Here is a 27,017-nt window from a genome sequence, read left to right as displayed (position 1 = left end):
AACTAACATCATTAAATCCTTGCTAAAATTCTGCTTAATGACCCAGTTTTAAAGGTTTTAGGTGATTTCAAACGTCGAACGGATAAGAATACCCTGCGGGAACTTCGCACCCATAAAACCTACCCAAACGGACATATTTATCGATTGGCACAATATGTGTGTTAAATTACTAAGATGTTGAGAAGAGATCTGATATAAAAATTGGGTGCCTAGGATGGGTGGCGCCTTCAATATTGTTTAAGTGATTCTTTTGCTAACTAGTTTTTGTGGAACAATTTCGGTCGCTTTTTCATTGATAAGTCGATATTTAATTTGAAGTTGATTTCGTATTATAAATAAATTATAGTTTTTGACTAGTTAAAATTTATTAATTTTTGTTTTTTTTTTTTTTTTTTTGTTTTCAGGTAATAACGATGCTCACCAACTATTTCTGTTTTTATTACATGATACAATAGTTTGAAAAATATTAAATAATTGGGTATGTTACCAAGTTTTCCATATTTAAAAAAAATAAAAAAATTTTTTTAATAAGCAGACCAATGGGATTTGGTATGCTTTTTAAGTACAAGTATAGGTAACAGAGGCCACCGTAGCGCAGAGGTTAGCATGTCCACCTATGACGCTCAACGCTTGGACTTGAATCCTGGCGAGAATATCAGAACAAATTTTCAGCGGTGGTTATCCACTCCCATGCCATATTAAAACTCCACCCCAAAGAGGTGTCGCGCTGCGGCACCCCCTTCGGATTCGTCTATAAAAAAGAGGCCCCTTATGATTGAACTTAAAATTGTAATCGGACAGCACTTAGTGATATATGAGAAAATTGCCCCCGTTCCTTAGGGACAAATTTGCATATGCATAGATAACAGAGACTTCCAAGGGATTAAGGTATAGAAATGATACGATTGTTAATTATTTTTACAATTCAAAATTGAAAAAAAAAAAAACAAAAACTCATCGTACTCTAAGATTATCATCAGCCGGCTTTGTTCTATTGTTGCACAAACATGAAAAGCCTAGACTGCTGATGATTTAATGTTTCACAAAATGAATACTTAATTAGTTGCAACCAGCTGCATGTGGTTGTTGCAATTGTTCCAGCTAAATAATAAATCTGAATAGGCAGTTTTTATGAAGTCTTTTTATGAAACACTATGCAGTCATTGTTCAGCGTAGTGTAAAGAAAATCATCTACAAAAGAAATCATCATTGTTAAATAATGAGGAAAAAGGGTGTTAAATGCAGTTTTCGGATTTGTGTGACAAAATTGACCAATCAACGCCTGATAGTCGATTTTCTTGTCCGATTTAGATGAAATTTTATAAGTTCATTATTTAGAGCATTTATATTGACAAACAAATTTTTAAAATATCTATTAAAATATTTTTTTTTATACCCTCCACCATAAGATGGCGGGTATACTAATTTCGTCATTCTGATTGTAACTACTCGAAATATTCGTCTGAGACCCCATAAAGTATATATATTCTTGATCGTCGCGAAATTTTATGTCGATCTAGCCATGTCCGTCCGTCTGTCCGTCTGTCCGTCCGTCCGTCCGTCTGTCTGTCGAAAGCACGCTAACTTCCGAAGGAAATTTTGCACAAATACTTCTTATACTAAATACTAAAATTTCGCGTCTTTCGGTCTATAGCCCGATACAGCTCAAATATAAATCGATCTCTCTATTTTACTTCTTGAGCCCACAAAGGGCGCAATTCTTATTCGAATTGGCTGACATTTTACATAGGTCTCCAACATATAATTTAATTGTGGTCCAAACCGGACCATATCTTGATATCGCTCTAATAGCAGAGCAAATCTTTTCTTATATCCTTTTTTTTGCCTAAGAAGAGATGCCGGGAAAAGAACTCGACAAATGCCATCCATGGTGGAGGGTATATAAGATTCGGCCCGGCCGAACTTAGCACGCTTTTACTTGTTTTTAATTAAAAAAATTTTAAAAATTTAAAAAATAATTTTTTTATTATTATTTCGTAAGCCACTATATTTTAATGATTTGTATGACAAAATTAACCAATTAACGCCTGACTCTGGATTTTCTTGCCCGATTTTAATAAAATTTCATACGTTCATTATTTAGAGTATTTATATTGATGACCTAATTTTTAGAATATTTAATAAACAACAAAAAAATTAATTTTAAAAAAATTTAAAAAGTTTTTAAAATAAATAATTTTTTATTAATATTTCGTAAGCCACTATGTTTTTACCACAAAAAAAATTTTAAATTTAAAAAGTTTTAAAAAAAATAATTTTGCGTGGAAAAATGTATTCTAATGACTTTGACATAAAATCTCACCTGCTGTCAAAAGTGGTGGACTCATCGCCAAAAGTTTATTTGTATACCCTACACCACTACTATGATAACTTAGTGCATTTGTTTGAAATACAAGAAGGAAGAGAGATAGACCCATTGATAAGTATGCCGATCGACTTAAAATCACTTTCTGATTCGATTTACCTATGTCCATCTGTCTGTCTGTCCGTCTGTCCATGTTAATTTGTGTACAAACTATAGGTCGCAATGTTCATCCGATCATCTTCAAATTTAGCTCATACATCTTTTTTTTGGCGTAGAGACAAAACCTGTTGAAATTGGAAAAAAACGTATCAGTTTTGGATACAGCCTCCATATATATGCTCATTCGATTTGGTAATCAATTTTATCGAAATTTTCCAGGAAGCATTTTCTCTTGACTCTTGACATTACTGGCGAATTTCATAGATATCGGTTCAGATTTAGATATAGATCTGATCTTATATATAAAATTCAATTTGACCTTTAAATTTTCACAGATTGTGTAATTTGGTCTGGAAGGGAACATAGGCTATATAATTTTCTGATATCGGGAGGGTAGCGGACCCTTCCCCTTACCCCAAAAGTACTACCCAAAAATAAAAGTCAACCGATCGGGACAATGTGGGATTGAAATGAAAGGTTTTCAAGAGTAGAGTACGAATTTCATAATAAAAGATGGGTCCAAGTACCTGGGGGGCCGCCCCAGCCCCGAAACCCCTTAAAATAGATTTATTTGACGATCATGACAATATGGGACTCAACTGAAAGGCAGATCAAATGAAAAGTAGATTACGAATATGGTAAGAAAGTAGGAATAGGCTTTATAATTTATTGATAATGAAAGGGGGGGGGGGGGCCTCCATCGTTATCCCTAAAACATCACCCAAAATGAAAAGTGGACCGATAAGGACAATATGGGTATTAAATGAAAAGTATGCGGGAGTAGATAACGAATCTGGCATACAAATTCATGTGAAGTATAGGGGGTTAACCCACCCCCACAAAAACGCCAAAAATGGGCACATTAACCAATCACAGATATATGGGACTCGTTTTGTTTGTTCCGTATAGACTGAAAAACGGCAGAACCGATTTTTTCGAAATGTTCCCATATTGTGTAGGTTGGTCGAAAGGGAAACATAGGCTTTATAATTTTTCGGTATCCGAAGGGGGACGGACCCTCCCCCTTATTCCAAAAACACAACCCAAAATCAAAAGTGGATCGTGACAATGTGTATCAAATGAAAGGTTTTGGAGAATAAAATGCGAATATGGTATTGAAATTTGAGTCTAAGTACCCATCGGGCCGCTCTAGTCCCAATATTGCCCCAAACTGACATATTGGACGTTTATTTCAATATGGGGCTCCAATGAAAAGTATTCGGGAGTAGATTTCCAATCTGGCATACAAAATCAGTTCGAAGTATAGGGGGTCACTTCACCCCTCAAAAAGGCCATTAGACCCATTATGCTTATATGATACTTGGCTGAATCGATTTGCTTACAATTTTCATAGATTGTGTACGTTTGTCTGGAAGGATTTACAATTTTTAGATATCGGGTAGAGGCAGACCCTCCCCCTTATCCCAAAAACGCCACCTATATCCGAAACTGGTCCCTTGGGCACAATAAGGGTTGGAGACCAGAAAACGAATATGGTATTAAAATTTGGGTTCAAGTGCCCAGCGGGTCGATTTCTTCTCAGGTATTGTGATAGTCGTAGAGGAAAGCGTTGTAAATAAATGCGCATGCATGAAAATCGCCCGATTTTCACTCCTAGAGCCACTGGAATATCCAACGTCACTCACAACTCTCTCGTGCCAAAGTGCATACCCTTTTCCAACTTCCTTCTGACCTTTTTTCCTGCATTGGCTTTTGAAAAACTAGCGCCTTTTGTCCATTTTCAGACGATTAAATGTTCATCCATTGAATTTGCTGAACCGAAGTGAAGTGATGACGCTGATGGTGCCGCTGATAGTGTTGACTGCTGCCACCGTTATTGTTGCACTGTGGCAGCATTTGCGGCTGGCGGCATGTTGCAATCGCAACAGCAGACCGCAAAACGATGTGGTACACATGGTCATGTGTTTGGTGTTTGGTGTTGCACTACCACCACGCTCATTGCTCACGCTCAAAAGCCCAAAACGCTTAAGATGTATGCGCAAAGTAATAATAATAAATTTTAAGATAAAGCAAAACAAACACAAGAGACGAAAAAAAAACATAAAAATAGCGCTTACACACAATGCCAGCCAACAACTTCAACAACATTCGCCAAACGTCCCTTCAACCGAAATTCTGTAACAACAACATCGTTAAAATGCCTAAGCATTGGCATTGCCAGGGAAATGTTTTCTTGCTGTTTTTTTTTTTTTGCTAACCAAATAAAAATCGTTTTTAAAGGAATTTTTTTTTTCATAAAACTAAGGCAAATAAAAACATTTGCCCTGCCCCTCCCCATTTTCCAACGTTTACATGAAAATTCTTGCCGTCATTATGGTTGAAGTGTGCACTGTTGCTCTAATGTTGTTTTTTGTTGTGAGCACGGTCAGACATGCAAACAACACAAAAATAATTAACTGGAATTGGTGCATAAATATGTCAATATGTTCTCACAAAGAATTTGCTTTGATGTTTTTTCTTTTCACCATCACCATGTGCCTTTTGTTTAGAACATCAGCTCAGGAGGCTGGCAGTTCGTGCAAACAAAAGACTTAAGAAACGAACACCATTACAAGTGAAAATATTTTTATTGGAATTCTTTGGTGGATGAAAATATTCGACATAAACATGAAATTTCCCCATTAAGGAGAGCATAAAGTCTAATTTGATCAAACATGTCTGAAATCATTGCTTTGGGAAAATTCTTTAAGAATAAAGGAAGCAAATGGAAACCCAATAAGCTGGGCAGGGGTGAATTTTAGATACCCAGAATCTGAATGTTTATAGAAAATGAAGTAGAAACCAAGTCGAGGAATATTTATTTTAAGGCTACATAAAAAAATAAGAAGCGCATGCATTTGGGAGGAACTACTCTTTTCAAAGCTTCTGTTAACATTAACAAGTAAAAGCGTGCTAAGTTCGGCCGGGCCGAATCTTATATATCCTCCACCATGGATCGCATTTGTCGAGTTCTTTTCCCTGCATCTCTTCTTAGGCAAAACAGGATATAAGAAAAGATTTGCTCTGCTTTTAGAGCGATATCAAGATATGATCCCGTTTGGACCACATTTAAATTATATGTTGGAGACCTGTGTAAAATGTCAGCCAATTCGAATAAGAATTGCGCCCTTTGGGGACACAAGAAGTAAAATAGGGAGATCGATTTATATGGGAGCTTTATCGGGTTATAGACCGATTTAGACCATATTAAACACGTATGTTGATGGTCATGAGAGGATCCGTCGTACAAAATTTCAGGCAAATCGGATAACAATTGCGACCACTAGAGGCTCAAGAAGTCAAGATCCCAGATCGGTTTATATGGCAACTATATCAGGTTATGAACCGATTTGAACCTTATTTGACACAGTTATTGAAAGTAAGAATAAAATACGTCATACGAAATTTCAGCCAAATCGGATAGGAATTGCGCCCTCCAGAAGCTCAAGAAGTCAAGTCCCCAGATCTGTTTATATGACAGCAATATCAGGTTATGAACCGACTTAAACCATACTTGGCACAGTTGTTTGATGTCATAACAAAATACTTCGTGCAAAAATTCATTCAACTCGGATAAGAATTGCGCCCTCTAGAGGATCAAGAAGTCAAGACCCAAGATCGGTTTATATGGCAGCTATATCAAGTTATTACCCGATTTAAACCATACTTCGCACAGTTGTTGGATATCATAACAAAACACGTCGTGCAAAATTTCATTCCAATCGGATAAGAATTGCGCACTCTAGAGGCTCAAGAAGTCAAGACCCAAGATCTGTTTAGATGACAGCTAAATCAGGTTATTAACCGATTTGAACCATACTGGGCACAGATGTTGGATATCATAACAAAACAAGTCGTGCAAAATTTCATTCTAATCGGATAAGAATTGCGCACTGTAGAGGCTCAAGAAGTCAAGACCCAAGATCGGTTTATATGAGAGCTATATCAGGTTATGAACCGATATGAACCATACTTAGCACAGTTGTTGGATATCATTACAAAGCACATCATGCAAAATTTTATTCCAATCTGATAAGAATTGCGCCCTCTAGGGGTTCAATAAGTCAAGACCCAAGATCTGTTTAGATGACAGCTAAATCAGGTTATTAACCGATTTGAACCATACTTGGCACAGTTGTTGGATATCATTACAAAGCACATCATACAAAATTTTATTCCAATCTGATAAGAATTGCGCCCTCTAGGGGTTCAATAAGTCAAGACCCAAGATCGGTTTATATGGCAGCTATATCAATTTACAATACAAACCGACCTACACTAATAAAAAGTATTTGTGCAAAATTTCAAGCGGCTAGCTTTACTCCTTCGGAAGTTAGCGTGCTTTCGACGGACAGACGGACGGACGGACGGATATGGCTAGATCGACATAAAATGTAACGACGATCAAGAATATATATACTTTATGGGGTCTCAGACAAATATTTCGAGTAGTTACAAACAGAATGACGAAATTAGTATACCCCCCATCCTATGGTGGAGGGTATAACAAAATTTATACTGAAGAAGGACATAGAGTGACCTAACACAACTCGCTGTCCCAAGTTTCAGCAAAATCGGATAATAAATATGGCTTTTATGGGTCTAAGACCTTAAATCGGCGGATCGGTCTATGTGGGCTATATCGAGATATAGTCCGATATAGCTCATCTTTGAACTATGGACAAAAAAAAAGAATCTGTGCAAAGTTTTGGCTCAATATCTCTATTTTTAAAAACTGTAGAGGCAGAAAATTGGAGTACTACTCACATATATAGACTGGAGCTTCAAAATCATCCCTGGAGCTACTGGACCGTGTACAGAGGAGAGCGACGGCGTTGATTGTAGACAGTGTGGTATGCAACTCTATTGCCTCCCTTGAACATCGTCGCAAGATGGATTGTTTGGCGCTGTTCTATCGTTACTTTCATGATGTATGTTCGTCAGATATTCGTTTTCTTATTCCTGATGATGTTTGTCAGCAATACTAGACATTCCAGGAACACACACCCGTTAGTAATTGATTGGCCAACGGACCAGACAATGCATTATAGAGAGAATTCCTATTTCGCCCGAGCGGTTCGTATGTGAAATTGGCTTTCGGGTTATGTTTTTCCCACCCACTATGACAAACAGAGATTTAAGACAAATGTCAATAAAGACTTAAATTATAGACCAAACTGACGACGTTTGACTGTGAAACAAACGTTGCCAAGCTTTTTAAACCAGAGTTGCCAAAAAGATTATAGTTAAAAAATCACCCTTTATTTAAGCAACTGAGGAAAACAATTCTAATCGATCCATTGAAATTTCATGTTTTGACCCCCCAATATCCTATTTTAGTTTCTGCCTGTAAAGAGAATCTGTACGAAGAACTTGGCAATGCGATCTATGGTGGAGGGTATATAAGATTCGGTCCAGCGAAGTTAACACTCTTTTACTTGTTTTTAAATTATTATTGCAACATGATATCCGGGAATAACAAGACACAAGTTAAAGTTAAAAGTTAGCATGATGTTCAAAAACTGCCCACAGTTATTTTAAGTTGCCTTCTAACAACTGACATACGAATATGTAAAAACAATTGAATTACACATCCAAAAACTATGCTTACAACAGAACGGAAGTCTAAGACCGAAAAATCCAAAGTAATTTGCCATTTAAAACAAAAAACACTCGCAGTAATTGTAAAATTGTAAAATTAAGCTGCTCATTCAGCAGCATAATGACCAAAACGTGAAGACGGAGATGATAAAACAATAGCCAAATTACCAAATGTATTTGCTGGTCATTATTTGCTCATCAGTTGAAAGATTAGTTGGGAAATTTGTCAAAAGTTGGGTTTAATGGCCAAAGTCAGACTGCCATGGAAGAGGTGGTCTTACATCATAGCCTATATGCAAAGGAATTAAGAGAAGCATCTTGAAAGGGCGCATGCATGTATGTATGAGATGCATTGCGTTTCTCATTGTTTCGTTTGGGCTTATTTAAAACAAAAACTCTTCCTTTTTGTTAACTCTTGTAGAAGTTATTGTGTAATCATCAAATGGCACACAACCAACCAACCAGCAGCCTATATCATCATATTCCCATAAGCCAAGCTCCTACAGCCACATAGTGCGTAATACCCTCTCAAAGCTATTGCATGCTGAATAAAATTATATAAAACCATGCGTTCGTTATTACTTTTCCCCTGGCTACTCCTGTTGCTGTTGCTTTAGAAGAGATGTGATTTTTTCCTCCTTCAATTATTTCGAAGCTTAGTTTTAAACATGACTCTTAATGTGGTGGCACTATCATGTGGCCATGCCATAAGAAAGTTGCACAAACGGTCCACTTCCTGAAATGTTGTTCACCATGTTTCCAGCTCTTATTACCTACTTTTGCCTGTTAAGCGAATGTTTGGTGTTTGAGTTTCTTTCATGGTGCTAACTTTAGACCATGTTTTCGCCTCCAATTTGGGTTAAATATTTTAATGACACTTACACGATAAACCCATTTTTCTTGCGACTTTCGCATATAAAAAAAAACACCAAAATAAACTATCACTGCCAACACATTGACAGTCATGCCTATGGGGCATATAAAGCAAACAAGGAAAAATAACTTAATTTTTGCCAGTACTTCCAGGAAGACATATTTCTTTTATTTTGTAATTTTTTCCCCCTGTATAATTTTATGTTTTTCATTAATACGCTGATGTTTATCACCTAATTAGTAAAAATAGTTTTTTTTTTTTTGATTATCTTTCTTTCAACACTTATGTTTTTGTTTTTGTGGTCTTTTCAGATGGTTCATGTAGTTTTCCTGGTTCACCGGCCCACAGCACCGTGGTATTCTCCAATGCCAATTTGACAGACAGCACGGTTGCCTCATATTCCTGCGAAAGAGGTTTTGAGCTGCTGGGTCCAGCTCGCAGAGTTTGTGATAAGGGTGTATGGTTGCCCGAAGGAATACCATTTTGTGGTGAGTCTATGTGATTTTTTTTAACAAATAATGAATGTTACGCAGAACATTTATAAAAATTGTGTTAAGTTGTTGATAAGAAAAAAAAAACTTAGCTCAATATCCACGCACATATGGGTTGCCCAAAAAGTAATTGCGGATTTTTTAAAAGAAAGTAAATGCATTTTTAATAAAACTTGGAATGAACTTTAATCAAATATACTTTTTTACACTTTTTTTCTAAAGCAAGCTAAAAGTAACAGCTGATAACTGACAGAAGAAAGAATGCAATTACAGAGTCACAAGCTTTGAAAAAATTTGTCAACGCTAGCTATATGAAAAATCCGCAATTACTTTTTGGGCAACCCAATAAATAGTTTTGTTTCAATCGGTGCTGTATTAATTACTCTAGCTAAACTTGAATTTCTGTGAGTTTTTTAACAACACTCGCAACAAAAATTGCCAAAGCAGGTTTGTAATAACCATTTTTATGTTACTTACTTTTCATATTGCTTAAAATAGAATGAAGAGGCTACCCCAGATATAAAAATGGCAAACTCGAACTCTACTCCAAAAATGGGTTTCAATTGTGAAATTAATGATTCCAATTAATTTTTTAATTGAAACTGCTTCAATCACAAAAATGATAATATCAATCAAAGTATTTAAAAAATGTGATTGAAAATGTTTCAATTATAAGAATTGAAAATGCATACCTTATGCCCCATAGCAACTATATCGAAATAAGTTCCGATTTGGACCGAATACTAATAAGTACAAGTCATTGTTCAGTTACGTATATCTACATCTGAACCGATTTAAACCAAGTTGCAGAAAAATGTCGAAGAGCCCAACACAACTCACTGTCCCAAATTTCGGTGACATCGGTCAATAAATGCGCCTTAAATAGGCCCAAAACTTTAAACCGAGAGATCGGTCTATATGTCAGCTATATCCAAATCTGGACCGATCTGAACCAAATTGAAGAAGAATGTCGAAGGGCTTATCTTAATTCAATGTCCCAAATTTCGGCGATATCGGTTACTAAATGCGCCTTTATCGGCCCAAATCGAGATCGGTCTATATGACAGCTATATCCAAATCAGGACCGATCTAGACCAAATTATAGAAGGAAGTCGAAGGACCTAACACAACTCACTGTCCAAAATTTCGGCGACATCGGACAATAAATGCGCCTTTATGGGTCTAAAGCCTTAAATCGAGAGATCAGTCTATATGGCAGCTATATCGAAATCTCGACCGATCTAGACCAAATTGAAGAAGGATGTCGAAGGGCCTAACACAACTCACTGTCCAAAATTTCGGCGACATCGGTTAATAAATGCGTCTTTGTGGGCCCAATACCTTAAATCGAGAGATCGGTCTATATGAGAGCTATATCCAAATCTGGGCCGATTTAGGCCAAGTTTCAGAGAAATGTCGAGTAACACAACTCACAGTCCCAAATTTCGGCGCAATTAGTCAATAAATGCGCCTTTTATGGGCCCAAAACCTTAAATCGTGAGATCGGTCTATATGGCAGCTATATCCAAATCTGGACCGATCTGGGCCAAATTGAAGAAGAATATCGAAGGGCCTAACACAACTCACTGTCTCAAATTTCACCGAAATCGGATAATAAATGTGGCTTTTATGGGCCTACGACCCTAAATCGGCTGATCGGTCTATATGGCACCTATATATATAGGCGACGTATGAACCACGAGCTGTATGGCCTTAGACCCTAAATCAGAGTATCGGTCTATATGCCAGCTATGTCCAAATCTGAACCGATCTGAGCCAAATTGACGAATGATGTTGAAGGGCCTAACACAACTCACTGTCCCAAATTTCAGCAAAATCGGTTAATAAATGTGGCTCTGATTGGCCTAAGACCCTAAATCGGTGGATCGGTCTATATGGGGACTGTATCCAAATCTGGACCGATCTGGGCCAAATTGAAAAGGGATATTGGCCCAGATTTCAGCAAAATGTAGATAATAAATGTGGCTTTTATGGGCCTAAGACTCTAAATCGGCGGATCGCTATATCCAAATCTGGACCGATTTGGTCCAAATTGAAGAAGAATATCGAAGGGCCTAACACAACTCACTGTCTCAAATTTCACCGAAATCGGATAATAAATGTGGCTTTTATGGGCCTACGACCCTAAATCGGCTGATCGGTCTATATGGCACCTATATATATAGGCGACGTATGAACCACGAGCTGTATGGCCTTAGACCCTAAATCAGAGTATCGGTCTATATGCCAGCTATGTCCAAATCTGAACCGATCTGAGCCAAATTGACGAATGATGTTGAAGGGCCTAACAAAACTCACTGTCCCAAATTTCAACAAAATCAGATAATAAATGTGGCTTTTATTGGCCTAAGACTCTAAATCGGCAGATCGGTCTATATGGGGGCTATATCAAGATATAGTCCGATATAGCCCATCTTCGAACTTAACCTGCTTATGGACAAAAAAAGTATCTGTGAATTCAACAGACAGACGGACGGACATGTCTAGATCGTCTTAGATTTTTATGCTGATCAAGAATATATATACTTTATAGGGTCAGAAATGGATTTTTCGATGTGTTGCAAACGGAATGACAAAATGAATATACCCCCATCCTTCGGTAGTGGGTATAAAAACTTAATCATTGCTGTACAGGAAGATTCAACCCTATACTAGATTTTTTTCTATATATCTCACAAATAAATAATGTTTCTTAAAGTATTTCTCTCATTATGAGCTCATGTCAAAGTCTTTTCTTTAAAATTTTAACTCTCTCACATCTACAATTTGTGCATCTAGCCCTAAATAAACGTTGGCATTATGCTACGCCAAATCAATTGTTTGACACCTGCTTTGAATAGAAAAATGTTGCAATTAAACACAATTTTCACTTTCTTTAGGTCTGTCTGTCTGTTGATGAATTCAACGAACACACCTAACAGAAATATTTTCACCATCACTCAAATAACAAAAATAACCCCCCAAAGCCAAGTCACAAAGTTTGTTGCTTAAGTCTTTTGTTGCAATGCACATGAGAAGTGTAAACCTTGGTGGAAGCAAATGAGAATATAAATGCATGCCACAACTGGTGTAAGGCTAAATAAAATCATTTTATTTGTTATTTATTTATAATTATATGCAATTAAAATTTTAAAATTTATAAAAACGTCAAATGGCAGGCTATTAAATTTCTCTTTAAAGCAATTCTATAAAACACAATTTAATTGGAATGTTTCCTTTTTGATGCCGTATGGAAAAAAAAGAAAAATGCAAAACAAAGAAAATAATGAAAATGACTGACAAGAGGAAAAACAGCCTTAACCAAATCTCCCCTGTCAATTTTCCAGAAATTTCACATATCACATCACATTATAGACATTCAAATGTCGAGTAAGCGTTACTGAATTCAAAACAAAGTATGTCGGCTTTTGTTTTTGGTTTGTAATGAACCAAAAACTGTTGAGAATACTACTGTGGCACAAATTTTATTTTTTTTTAACAAAACTGGAGCAGAAGTTAAAATCGAAAAGTTGATCTAGTTTAAGCACTTGGTCGTGTAGCATGTGCTACATGCATACCCTAGTTCGTTTTCTAGAAGATGGAGGGGGATTTGGTGGTACTCCATAGATCTACAGCATGTAAATGGGAATATTCTCCACAAATATCGATCAGTAAATACATGTTAAACACCACACAAATGGCAGCACGTAAGAGAAACAGAACAACAGACCAACAAAACCAAAATGAAAAAACTTCAAAAGACAGAAAGCAAAAATTGACCCACATTGACTGTGGTGGCCACCAAAGAGATGGCATGAACCGCACATTCTTCATCTCCAGTAAACTGGGACTATTATAGACAAAATTGTGTTTTGGTTTTTTTTGTCTGTTCGGTTCGGTTTCTTGACCAACAAAATATTTAAACGGGGGAGCAATTTAATTTTATATCTCTTGTTATAAAATGACTACTTGGTGACTGCTGTCTGACTGACTAAAGTAAGTCAGCCATGCAATTTAACTAAAAAACGTGCAGTTTTCTTATACAAATATTGGCAATGCGTAAAGCCTAGCCTTAAAAATTTGCAGTTATGCCGTAGTGCAGAAATGACCCTATTATTGAGCAAAAGAATTATAGCTGCCTTATAAAGCAGGAAAATCATTTAATTAGGGGTCTAGACAGAAGAAAATATTTTTGAAGAATATAAATCCAGAAAGTCTGGCAATCAAGAAACACATTCAAAAACATAACCATTGCGTAATTTTTTACAGAACATTTTTATACCCTCCACCATAGGATGGGAGGTATACTAATTTCGTCATTCTGTTTGCAACTACTCGAAATATTCGTCTGAGACCCCATAATGTACATATATTCTTGATCATCGGGAGATTTTATGTCGATCTAGCCATGTCCGTCCGTCTGTCCGTCCGTCCGTACATCTGTCTGTCGAAAGCACGCTAGCTTCCGAAGGAGTAAAGCTATTCGCTTGAAATTTTGCACAAATACTTCTTATTAGTGTAGGTCGATTGGTATTGAAAATGGGCCATATCGGTCCATATTTTGATATAGCTGCCATATAAACCGATCTTGGGTCTTGACTCCTTGAGCCTCTAGAGGGCGCAATTCTTATCCGATTTGAATGAATTTTTGCACGAAGCATTTTGTTATGATATCCAACAACTGTGCCAAGTATGGTTGAAATCGGTTCATAACCTGATATAGCTGTCAAGTCCCCAGATCTGTTATCTGGGGACTTGACTTCTTGAGCTTCTAGAGCGCGCAATTCCTATCCGATTTGGCTGAAATTTTGCATGACGTATTTTATTATGACTTTCAACAACTGTGCCAATTAAGGTTCAAATCGGTTCATAGCCTGATATAGATGTCATATAAACCGATCTGGGATCTTGACTTCTTGAGCCCCTAGAGGTCGCAATTATTATCCGATTTGCTTGAAATTGAGTACGACGGATTCTCTCATGACCATCAACATACGTGTTTATTATGGTCTGAATCGGTCTATAGCCCGATACAGCTCCCATATAAATCGATCTCTCTATTTTACTTCTTGTGCCCCCAAAGGTCGCAATTCTTATTCGAATTGGCTGACATTTTACACAGGTCTCCAACATATAATTGTGGTCAAAACCGGATATCGCTCTAATAGCAGAGCAAATCCTTTTTTGCCTAAGAAGATATGCCGGGAAAAGAAGATATCTCCCGATGATATAACGGCTTAGTGGCAATCCACTGCCCACTTCATGGAAAATGTTTCGAAATCTCTACTTGAGTACAGGAAGCCTTAAATCGAGAGATCGGTCTGAATGGCAGCTATATCAAAATATGGGTGGATATATGTCATATTGCAGGAAAATGTCGAAGGGCATAACACAACTCACTGTCCCAAATATCGGCGACATCCGATATGCGCCTTTTATGGGTCCAAAATCTTAAATCAAGAGATCCGTCTAAATGGCAGCTATATCCAAATCTGGACCGATCTGAGCCAAATTTAAGAAGGATGTCGAAGGCTCTAACACAGCTCACTGTCCCAAATTTCGGCGACATTGGACAATAAAAGCGCTTTTTATGACCCCAAAACCTTAAACCGAGAGATCGGTCTATATGACAGCAATATCGAAATCTGGACCGACCTTTTATGGGTCCAAGACTTTACATCGAGAGATCGGTCGATATGGCAGCTGTAACCGATCTGGGCCAAATTGAAGAGGGATATTGATTGGGCTAACACAACTCACTGTCCCAATTTTGGCTTTTATAGGCCTCAGATCCTAAATCGGATCGGATCGGTCTATATGGGGGCTATATCAAGATATAGTCCGATATAGCCCATCTTCGAACTTAACCTGCTTATGGACAAAAAAAAAGAATCTGTGCAAAGTTTCAGCTCAATATCTCTATTTTTAAAGACTGTAGCGTGATTTCAACTGACAGACGAACAGTCAGACGGACGGACATGGCTACATCGTCTTAGATTTTTACGCTCATCAAGAATATATTTATATTATAGGGTCGGAAATGGATGTTTCGATGTGTTGCAAACGGAATGACAAAATGAATATACCCCCATCTTTTGGTGGTGGGTATAAAAGAGAAATCTGGTAACTGGAACAGATAGTGTGCTGAGGATATGGAAAGAACATTTTATCCAGCTGCAAGTGTTCGACCATGGCGGCGAAGATGATATGGCAGAACCAACCCCTAATGATGGTATAGAATGTTTACCTCCTAGTCAGATTGAGCTCCAAGTAGCTGTGCCCCAACTGAAGAACAAAAAAGCAGCAGGAGCTGACAGGTTGCCCCCTGAACTATTTAAGACCGGAGGCGACACGCTGATAAGGCGTTTGCATCAGCTATCTAAGGGTATCTGGCTAAAATAACACATACCCGATGATTAAAACCTCAACAAACTATGTCCCGTACACAACTACTACAGAGGAATAAGGAGGAGGAGGAGCTACTACAGAGGAATAAGTCTCCTCTCCATCGCATACAATATACTCTTGAGCGTACTGAGTGAAAGATGAAAGCCTTAAGTCAATGAGATATTTGGGCCCTATCAATGCGGCTTTAGACCTGAAAATTCCACCCTACACCAGATATTCACACTGCGCCAAATTCTGAAAAACGATACGAGAAGGACAAATCAACACCAACCACTTTTTTGTTGACTACAAAGCCGCTTTCGGTAGCCTTGCCCCTTCAAACATTGTCTGAGTTTGGTATCCCTGCAAAATTAATAAGACTCTACAGGATGACACTTGCTGAAACACGTTCCTCAGTAAGAATAGGAAAGAATATCGCCGAACCATTCAATACCAAACGAAGTTCTAGGCAAGGAGACAGCTAATTTCTTTAATATCCTGCTCACAAGAGAACGCATGCTACTCGCCTATGTCGACGACATCGATATCATAGGTTGGCTACCGGATTTAGTAACTGCAGCCTTTGAAAGAATCGATAGAGAGTCAATGGAAATGTATTTGGCAGTAAATGGAGTTAAGACAAAATAGATGGTATCAACAACCAAAACGCCTGGTACAACCGATCAGATAAAGAAAATGGAGAAAGTCGGTAATAACAAATTTGAGATAGACAGTAACTTTATCTACATCGGCACCGCCGTAACCGACCCTAATGACACCGGTTTTGAAATAAAGCGAAGAATAATGCTGGCAAACAGATGCTATTTTGGACTAAGTAAGCTGTTTAGAAACAAGCCACCTCTCGACAGACGAAGACTACACTTTACAAGACACTGATACTGCCCTGGTTCTGAAGCATGGGTACTTGTGAAAGCAGATAAGACATTGGTGTGTTTGAGAGAAAGATTCTTCGTAAAATATATGGACCAGTTTGCGTTAATGGAGAATATAGGCGTCGAATGAATCGCGAGCTATATGAGCTGTATGACGACGATAGCATAGTTCAACGTATCAAAATAACACGGTTGCATTGGCTAGGCCATGTTGTCAGAATGGAAGAAGAAGCTCTAGCAATGAAGTCTATTGGAAGGCAAACACGGTAGTACACGCAAACCGGAAAGATCAAAACCCGATGGAAAGATCAAGTGGTAGGAGACACATCGAAACTTCGTGCCAGAGATTTTAGAATAAGTGCAGAAGATCCAGGCGCCTGGAACGCAATTCTACGTTCGGCTAGTGGAACAAATGCTCTGTCATAGCCAATTTAAGTATAGTAAGTAAGTAATACTGGTGACATTTGTGAGTTACTGTATCATTTGGTATGGCAGCCATATAAAAACTTCTCCACAAAAGGTGTCGCACTGCGGCTTGCCGGTCAGACTGGGCTATAAAAAGGAGGACCCTTATCATTGAGCTTTAACTTGGATCGGACAACACTCATTGAAGTTTACCCCTATTCCTTAACGGAATATTCATGGGCTAATTTGCAAAGAGTCAAAAGAAAATCCATCCTGTAAATTTTCGAGAGTCTGAGTCTGAGTCTGAAACGGTTTCGACAAAAATCTGCACGATAGAATTAAACATTTTGAGAAGATCGGTTGATAAATGCGCTTCCAAAGGCTCTGGAAGGGATCCGTGCGAAGTATATATATAGTTTCTATATCTAACTCTGAACCGATTTCTCTCAAATTCACTTGTAAAGTCGAAAGTCATAAGAAATAACTCCGTGCAAAATTGCGTGAGAATCGATTAACAAATGACAATATTATTGCATTATTAGTCTAAATAGGACGAACATATATATGGGAGCTTTATTCAAATCTGAACCGATATCTTCTTATTTCTAAAGGCTTCGTCTCCAGGCCACAAAATATTCCTGTACCAAGTCTCAAGACGATTTGACGAACAATGCGACTTGTGCTTTATACATATTTTAACATGGACAGAAAGACGAGCGGACCGACAGACGAGCGGACATATAGACGAGCGGACAGGCAGACGGCCATTGCTAAATCAGAAAGTGATTATAAATCTATCACACCCTCCTCCTTATCATAATTTTCAAAAAATCCCCCAACAATATATATTTCCCGAAAATGGCAATATGGGGTTCAAATGAAAGGTAGTTTGGGAATAGGGCACCCCCTTAACACTCCCCCCATACGGAAATATTTTTCCACTAAGCAGTATGGGAATGAACGATATTTGGGGATAGAACATTATTCTGGCATCAACATTCGGGACCAAGTGACTAAAGACCGCCCCACCCCCCATAACACCCCCAAATAGGATATATTTGCTGATTTAAGAATAGAACACCATGCTGATATTTTTCAGGCACCACCCTCTAAACTCCTCGCCCAAACCGGACATATTTGCGAATTATACCAATAAGTAGGTTGAACGAAAGGTATGGAAAACTAATTTGATATTAAATTTTGGGGACAAGTGTTTTTGGGGACAAGTGTTTTTGGGGGTGCCCCATACCATAAACTCCCCCTAAACCAGATATACATATAAAGCGACCATGGCAATACTTCGAATAAAAGGTATTCGGGGCAAATGGTTTGATGGTGGACCAACGCAGCAACAAAGCAAAACTGAAAATATTTACCGACTAAGTCAATATGGTACTCAAATGAAAGCTACTTGAGAGTGTAGAACGAATTTTTATATCCTTATTCGGAGCGAAATAACTGCGGTGACGTCCCACTCCCAAATTATCCATAGGAATATTTGGCTTTAATAAACCCTTTTATGAATATTTAACCTGGTTAAGCTTGTGGTTATGATAATTTAACGTTAAAGGCTTTAAAAGTGCAATAACTTTTTAATAATCCCTTTAGCCGAGATTTTTAAAAAAAGTTTATTTGATAAAAGTTCATTCTAAGTTTTATTAAAAATGCATTTACTTTCTTGTAAAAAATCCGCAATTACTTTTTGGGCAACCCAATATTTAAGGACCATTATTGTTTGCTATTTATGACAATGACCTTATAAATCTCCATTTGACTGGTAGGGTGTTCATATATGCCGATGACATTTACGTCCCACTACTTCCTTGTTTTACTACATGGTAAAATGTCACACATTTTTATAAAAAATCATTAAAACTTCAACAATAGTATAAGAAAACAAACAAATCCGATAATTTCCCACCAAATCCCTTCTAAAATTTATGGCTTTACATTTTATCACTTTCTTTTAAGCCATGCAGACAGACGGTCAGTAACAATAACACCAACAACGTCATTGACTTAATCTGCCATAAAATTTGTTTAAATTTCTTTTAATGGTCAACAATTTGACCGGGTGGGTGTTGGTGTTGGAACTCAAGCAAATAACAAACTCATTTAGCATTTAAACGATTCATTTCGTTGTCTTTCCTCTTTTTCATGCTCCTCCTTCCACAAAAAAACACATTAAATAAAACTATTTAATATTCTCAGATTATACAAAAATCTCCACCCAGTGTCGTGAAAAAATCTCAACAACTACAACAAGATTGGGCACAAAATTAGCATATCAAATGACAAACCCAAAAAAATAAACATTTACAAATGTCAGCATTAAAAAGCCATAGAGCTTCAACAATTTCTTCCACAAATGAAAGAAGAAAGTTATGCTGAAGAAGCCTCCCAAAAAAAAATGAGAGAAAAAGACTATATTTAACCAAATTACAAAGTTGCTCAAAGTCATGACACAAATTCTTTAGCAATTTTTTCGGTTGGCTGGTTTGGTTTCTTTACTGTCTTCTCCTAGGGCTTGTTGCCAGCCATGGCAGAAAGAAAAGATCTTCTTTGCAAAGTGTTGGGATTTAGCTATGAACCAACCTAGCTTTGTGGGTTTTGCAAAGAATAGAAAAAGGCAAAGAAATGAAGAAACAACAAGTGTTTTCCTTAATGGCAAACACCTCAACTACTATAACTTGTTCTCCTCCGTTTGGTGAATGCTTGGGTAATTTGTGAAACTACCTTCATTTTCCTCCCATTGAATTATAAGATAATGGCAAGAGTTAGGTGGAGATATAAAAACAGCTGAAAAAAGTTTAAAAATTATGGTTAAAAAAATAAAACTAATTTTATATAAAATAACATTTTATGAAATAAAATAAATAATCAATAAATTTAATTAAAATTTAACGCAATAAAATAACTAAAACAAAATAAAGTTAAATAAAATAAAATAAAAATAAAGTTAAATAAAATAAGATAAAATAAAATAAAATGAAATAAAATAAAATAAAATAAAATAAAATAAAATAAAATAAAATAAAATAAAATAAAATAAACTAAAATAAAATAAAATAAAATAAAATAAAATAAAATAAAATAAACTAAAATAAAATAAAATAAAATAAAATAAAATAAAATAAAATAAAATAAAATAAAATAAAATAAAATAAAATAAAATAAAATAAAATAAAATAAAATAAAATAAAATAAAATAAAATAAAATAAAATAAACTAAAATAAAATAAAATAAAATAAAATAAAATAAAATAAAATAAAATAAAATAAAATAAAATAAAATAAAATAAAATAAAATAAAATAAAATAAAATAAAATAAAATAAAATAAAATAAAATAAAATAAAATAAAATAAAATAAAATAAAATAAAATAAAATAAAATAAAATAAAATAAAATAAAATAAAATAAAATAAAATAAAATAAAATAAAATAAAATAAAATAAAATAAAATAAAATAAAATAAAATAAAATAAAATAAAATAAAATAAAATAAAATAAAATAAAATAAAATAAAATAAAATAAAATAAAATAAAATAAAATAAAATAAAATAAAATAAAATAAAATAAAATAAAATAAAATAAAATAAAATAAAATAAAATAAAACAAAATAAAATAAAATTAAATAAAATATAACAAAATAAAACAAAAAAATATAAAATAAAAAATAAAATAAAAAAAAAAATAAAATAAAATAAAATAAAATAAAATAAAATAAAATAAAATAAAATAAAATAAAATAAAATAAAATAAAATAAAATAAAATAAAATAAAATAAAATAAAATAAAATAAAATAAAATAAAATAAAATAAAATAAAATAAAATAAAATAAAATAAAATAAAATAAAATAAAATAAAATAAAATAAAATAAAATAAAATAAAATAAAATAAAATAAAATAAAATAAAATAAAATAAAATAAAATAAAATAAAATAATATAATATAAAAAAATAAAATAAAATAAAAAAAAATAAAATAAATTAAGATAAAAAAGTAAAATAAAATAAAACAAAAAAAATGAAATAAAAAATAAAAAAAAATAAAATAAATGAAAATAAAATTAAATAAAGTAAAATAAAATACATTAAAATAAAATAAAAAAAAATAAAATAAAATAAAATACATTAACAAAATAAAAAAAAATTTAACCAAATCGAATAATAATTGCGACCTTTAGGATCTAAAAAAGCAAAATAGGGAGATCGGTTTATAGGGGAGCTGTATCAAACTGTTAATCGATTCAGATTCCAGATTTAGATATAGCTGACATATATACAAATGGCCCGATTTTCACTTCTAGAGCCATTGCAAGCGCATTTATTGACTAATATTGCCAAAATTGGGCACAACGCTTTCCTCGATGCCTACCCCAATATCTGAGAAGTTTGGCCAAAATCAGCTCATATTTAGATGTAGCTCCTTTATATATAACAGTTTGAACTTAATTGCCTGAAATTTTAAACGGATTGTTTAACAGCCAAGGTCCATCAAAATTGGTTCGGAATTAGATATAGCTCCCACTTTGTACTTATAGGATTGATGGAGTGTATTATAAAGGCAGCACCGCCCGACTTTTGCCTTTCCTTACTGGTTACTAGAAATTTTATCACAATTCACCCAAATGTCTTCTCTACCCTCGGTGCACCACAAAAATAAACACTTATGCTGTAACTATGAAAAAAAAAAACTTGAACACGTATTCACTAATAATGATGTTGCTGTTCTTTTCACTAGCGGCACTGGCAATGTCACGTTTCATTTAGTCCCCCTACTCTCCGTCTGCGTCATGGGGTATTACAACGCATTATCAACCTTGACCTCCCTCAAAGAAAAAGGAGAACAAACCCAAAACATGTCACAGAACATAGAACGAAACGTGGGAGCATTTAACATAGAAACCTTAAAACCTTAACTCAACAAAATGAATGAAACAAAACTGGTCATCGACAACAGCTACAACAACAATATAACTTGTGCCATTTTCCAGCACTTGCATGAGCCGATGTTTACTTCACAAGATTGTAGTGGCCAACCGCCAAACGCCAACCACCGACCATCAACCAATGAACTTTTACTCCTTCGTGTGAGATTCTGTGGTCTTGGTGATTGTTAGAGGGGAGATACATTGTCTTTTACCACTGACCTACTCTCGGCGCTAGACCACAAAAGTGGTAGGAGGTACTTGGGCCAAGATGCTTTGATAGATCATTATTGGCCGAGGTTGTGGTGAACATAAAGAATAAACAAACAATTGTTTTGTTTATTTGTTGATTGTTTAGATAATTTTCCATTTTTGTCTGTTTTTTTTTTTTTTGACAATCTCAACCATCATTAGAACTATGGGAGAATAATCTCTTTGACAATTCTATAAAGGATTAGCATTTATACGAGAGACAAAATCAAATCTCATTATCTCAATCTTGTGGTTGTTGTGTTAGGTTCGAGTATGTGTATTTTGTTGTTGGTTAATTGTATGAGAATGGCCATAATTGCCCCTACAGCATGTGAATGTGAATGCTTTCTTGTCTTCGCCATCAGACAAATGCTTAGTCATAGATTTTTATTTTTAAATTAACCCTCATTATCAAGGTGTTTGTGGCCTAAGAGAATATAAAATCAAAAAATCATAAGAAATCATTTAAGATTTTTTATGTAAAATAATTGATTATAACGGCATCATTTGTTAGCGTTTAGACAATGAAATAATGTAAAGATTTCGATGATTTCGTGCAAGCACACACCTTTATATTTCGTGCAAGAGTGTGTGATTTTTTTTTTATAGGCCTTTGAGCCTTTTCCGTAAGTTGTCAAAAAACAAGGCATTTGTGTTCAATCTCTTTTTGTTAATGACAATTTAATTTGGATGGTTAAGGGTATATTTCATGCATGATTTTAGGCTTAATCAGTAATCATGCCATTGGGCAAAGTGTGTTAGTGTTAGTTTGAACCATACAATATGGCTAATATTTACTAATATTTGATTTTTAATGAAGATAAAACCTAAGTAAATGATCACTATACAAAATTTATTATCTATATAAAAAAAAAATCAATAAAAACCAGTAAGGAAAGGCAAAAGTCGGGCGGTGCCGACTTTTGCCTTTCCTTACCGTACACCTGCCTTTTAAACACAAGAGTGGGACTATATCTAATTCTGAAATAATATTGATGGACCTCGGCGGATGTATTCAGATAGATTATTAAAATTACTGAATCAAATTTCGAGCAAAGCAAATATGTTCAAAATGTAATTACTACGGTTGACAAATGACGGGAGATGGGAGTTATATCTAAATCTGAACCGAATTCCATCAAACTTTATGGATATTGTGGAATTCGTCGAGGAAAGCGTTGTACAAAATTTTGGGAAGATTGGTCAATAAATGTGCTTGCAGTGGGTCTAGGAGTTAAAATCGGGCGATATATATTTATGTGAGCTATACCTAAATCTGAACAGATTTCTATGAAATTCACCAATAATATCGAGAGTCTTAATTAGGAGAGAATCGGTTAACTAATGACCATTTTATTGCTGTATTACTGCAAATCGGACGAACATATAAATGGGAGCTATATCCAAATCCGAACCGATTTCTATAAAATTCACCAGTAAAATTGAGAATCATAAGAAAATCCTTCCTACCAAATGTCAAGAGAATCGGTTGTCAAATGACCATTTTATTGCATTATTACTGCAAATCGGACGAACATATATATGGAAGCTATATCCAAGTCTGAACCGATTTTTTTCCAATTTCAATACGCTTCGTCTCTAGGTTGAAAAACATGCCCATACCAAATTTGAAGACGATCGGATGAAAATTGCTACCTGTAGTTTGTACACAAATTAACATGGACAGACAGACGGATGGACAGACAGGCAGACAGACGGACATAGCTAAATCAAATCAGAAAGTGATTCTTAGTCGATCGGTATACTTATCAATGGGTCTATCTCTCTTCCTTTTGGGTGTTACAAACTAATTCACTAAGTTATAATACCCTGTACCATAGTAGTGGTGTAGGGTATAACAACAAGTAAAAGCGTGATAATTTCACGAATCTTGGAATCCCTACACCATGGATTCTGCAAAAGATTTATTCAAAATAAATTTAGATGAAGGGCATAATTTTATTCTACTGTCAAACCAGCAAAAATTAGATAGGAGCTATATCAGGTTATATACTGATTTGGACTGTATTTGGCACAGTTGTTGAAAGTCGTAAAAGAACACTACATGCAAAATTTCTGTCAAATCGGACAATAGTTGCGGCTTGTAAGGACTCAAGAAGTCAAATCAGAAGATCGGTTTATATAAGAGCTATATCAGGTTATAGACTAATTTGGACCGTAATAGGCCGAGTTGTTGAAAGTCAGTTTCAACCAAATCGGACAAAAATTGCGGTTTGTAAGGGCTCAAGAAATCAAATCGGGCGATCGGTTTATATGGGAGCTATATCTGGTTATAAACCAATTTGGCCCGTACTAATCACAGTTGTTGGAAATCATAACAGAACACCACATGCAAATTTTCAGCCAAATCTAACAAAAATTGCGGTTTCCAAGAGCTCAATAAGTCAAATCGGGAGATAGTTTTATATGGGAGCTAAATCTAAATATGAACCGATATGACCCATTTGTAGTCCCCAACGACATATATTAATATTAAGTATCTGTGGAAAATTTCAATCGGCTAGCTTTACGCGTTCGACCGCTATCGTGATTTCGATAGACGGACGCACGGACGGACATAGCTAAATCTTCTGTCGATCTAGCCATGTCCGAATATATCGAACACTTTATGGGGTCTTGGACGAATACATCGAAATGTTACAAACGGAATGACTAGATTGGTATACCCCCATCCAATGGCTGGGGAGTATAAAAACAACAAAAATTAAACAAAAGAAAATAAAAACAAGTAAAAAGGCATTAAGTTCGGTCGGGCCTTTTGCCACAATCTGGTGAAATGTGGATAATTTATGCACCCAAATTCGGCACGGACGTTGAGTGGTCTAATAAATTAAGTCACTGTTGAATTTTGTATTTCAGTGAAATCGGATAAAAAATAAAGCTTTTATTGGCTTCAGACCCTTTATCTAAAGATCGATCTGTATGGCAGCTATATCTAAGTATAGTCCGATCTGAACCATATTTGGTTCAGATTTTAGGAGGCTTAAAATAACCCACTGTTTTAAATTTCAGGTAATAAATAAAGCTTTTATGGCCTTCAGGCCCTTTATCGGGAGATCGGTCTATATGACAGCTATATCTTAGTGTAGTCCGATCTGAACCATATTTGGTTCAGATGTCAGGAGGCTTAAAATAACTTATTATTTTAAATTTCATCGAAATCGGGTAATAAATAAAGCTTTTATGTTCTATATGGCAGCTATATCCAAATATAGTCCGATCTGAACCACATTTGGGTCGGATATTCAGAGGCTTAAAACTGCGCACAATTTCAAATTTCAGCGAAATCGGATAAGAAATAAAGTTTTTATGGCCTTCAGACCCTTTATCTAGAGATCGGTCTGTATGGCAGCTATATCTTAGTGTAGTCCGATCTGAACCATATTTGGTTCAGATGTCAGGAGGCTTAAAATAACCCACTGTTTTAAATTTCAACGATATCGGGTACTAAATAAAGCTTTTATGGCCTTCAGACCCTTTATCGGGAGATCGGTCTATATGACAGCTATATCTAAATATGAACCGATCTAATCAATATTTAGGGCAGATGTCGGGAGGCTTAAAATAATTCACTGTTTTAAATTTCAATGATATCGGGTAATAAATAAAGCTTTTATGGGGGCTTCAGGCTCTTTATCGGCAGATCGGTATATATGGCAGCTATATCGGAAATCGGATAAAAAATAAAGCATTTAATGGGCATTACACCCTTTATCGGAAAATCGGTCTATATAGCAGCTATATCTTAATATGGTCCGATTTGGCCCGTTCAAGAACTTAACCAGCGTTCATCAAAAAGTCGTGTCTGTGCCAAATTTCATATCTCAATTTTTGAAGGCTCTAGAGTGATTACAACAGACACACGGACATCGTTAAATCGTCTTAGAATTTTATGACGATCTGAAATATATATACTTTGTAGGATCGGAAATTGATATTTCGATGTGTTGCAAACAGAATGACTAAATGAATATAACCCCTATCCTACGGTGGTGGGTATAATAAAGTTTTTAGTAATCACCTACTTGTATATATATATGATCCTAATTTCGTCAAAATTGGATGAAAAGAGGACAATTTATGAACCTAAAAAGTTTGCTTGGGGAATAGGTATGTAGCTGTATATAGATCGATTTCAAATTCTAGACCGATGTAGACCATATCAGGCAAAGATATCAAAGGATCAAAAACATATCACTGTTTCAAATTTTATTAATACCGGCTAATAAAAACTTCTTTTATGAGACATAAGCCTTCAACCACGGTCGGTCGATAAAATAAAAGGATGTTGAGGCATCCAACATGACTCTGTGTTTCAAATTTCAGTTATTTCGTGTAAAAATGCATTTTATTTGTCCAAAGTCTTAACTTGAGAGAGTGGTATATATAGCACTTGTATCCTAAAATGGACCGATCTGGGCCGTATTTGGCAGACATGTCGTATTGTCTTATGCTCACTGTTGAAAATCTATGGGCAAATGCAAATTTGCCCATGAATATCCCATTAAGGAACTGATGCAAACTTCTTACACATCAATGAGTGCTGTGTGATTCACGTTGATAAGGGACCTCTTTCTTATGGCCGAGTCCGAACGGCGTGACGCTGTGCAACACATCTTTGGGCAGAAATTTCATTTTTGGCACACAAGGGCTGATATATAAGTTTGCGGCC

General features: G+C 35.4%; 1 protein-coding gene across 4 annotated transcripts in view; it reads left to right on the top strand.

The window, feature by feature from the left end:
- Positions 1 to 27,017, top strand: part of LOC106081083 (uncharacterized) — a 155,395-nt gene that overhangs the window by 98,184 nt on the left and 30,194 nt on the right. For all 4 annotated transcript variants that reach the window (XR_009398058.1, XM_059367453.1, XM_059367452.1 and 1 more), the window contains exon 2: positions 9,272 to 9,448. Coding sequence is in view for 3 of the 4 variants with exons in the window: in XM_059367453.1 (XP_059223436.1) it covers positions 9,272 to 9,448 (177 nt within the window). In the remaining variant the exon portion in view is untranslated. The remainder of the gene's footprint in view (positions 1 to 9,271; positions 9,449 to 27,017) is intronic.

The sequence above is a fragment of the Stomoxys calcitrans genome, chromosome 4 (assembly GCF_963082655.1).
Source record: "Stomoxys calcitrans chromosome 4, idStoCalc2.1, whole genome shotgun sequence".
Taxonomy (NCBI): Eukaryota; Metazoa; Arthropoda; class Insecta; order Diptera; family Muscidae; genus Stomoxys; species Stomoxys calcitrans.
Note: the sequence above shows the minus strand (reverse complement) of the source record. Positions and strands in the feature narration are given on the sequence as shown.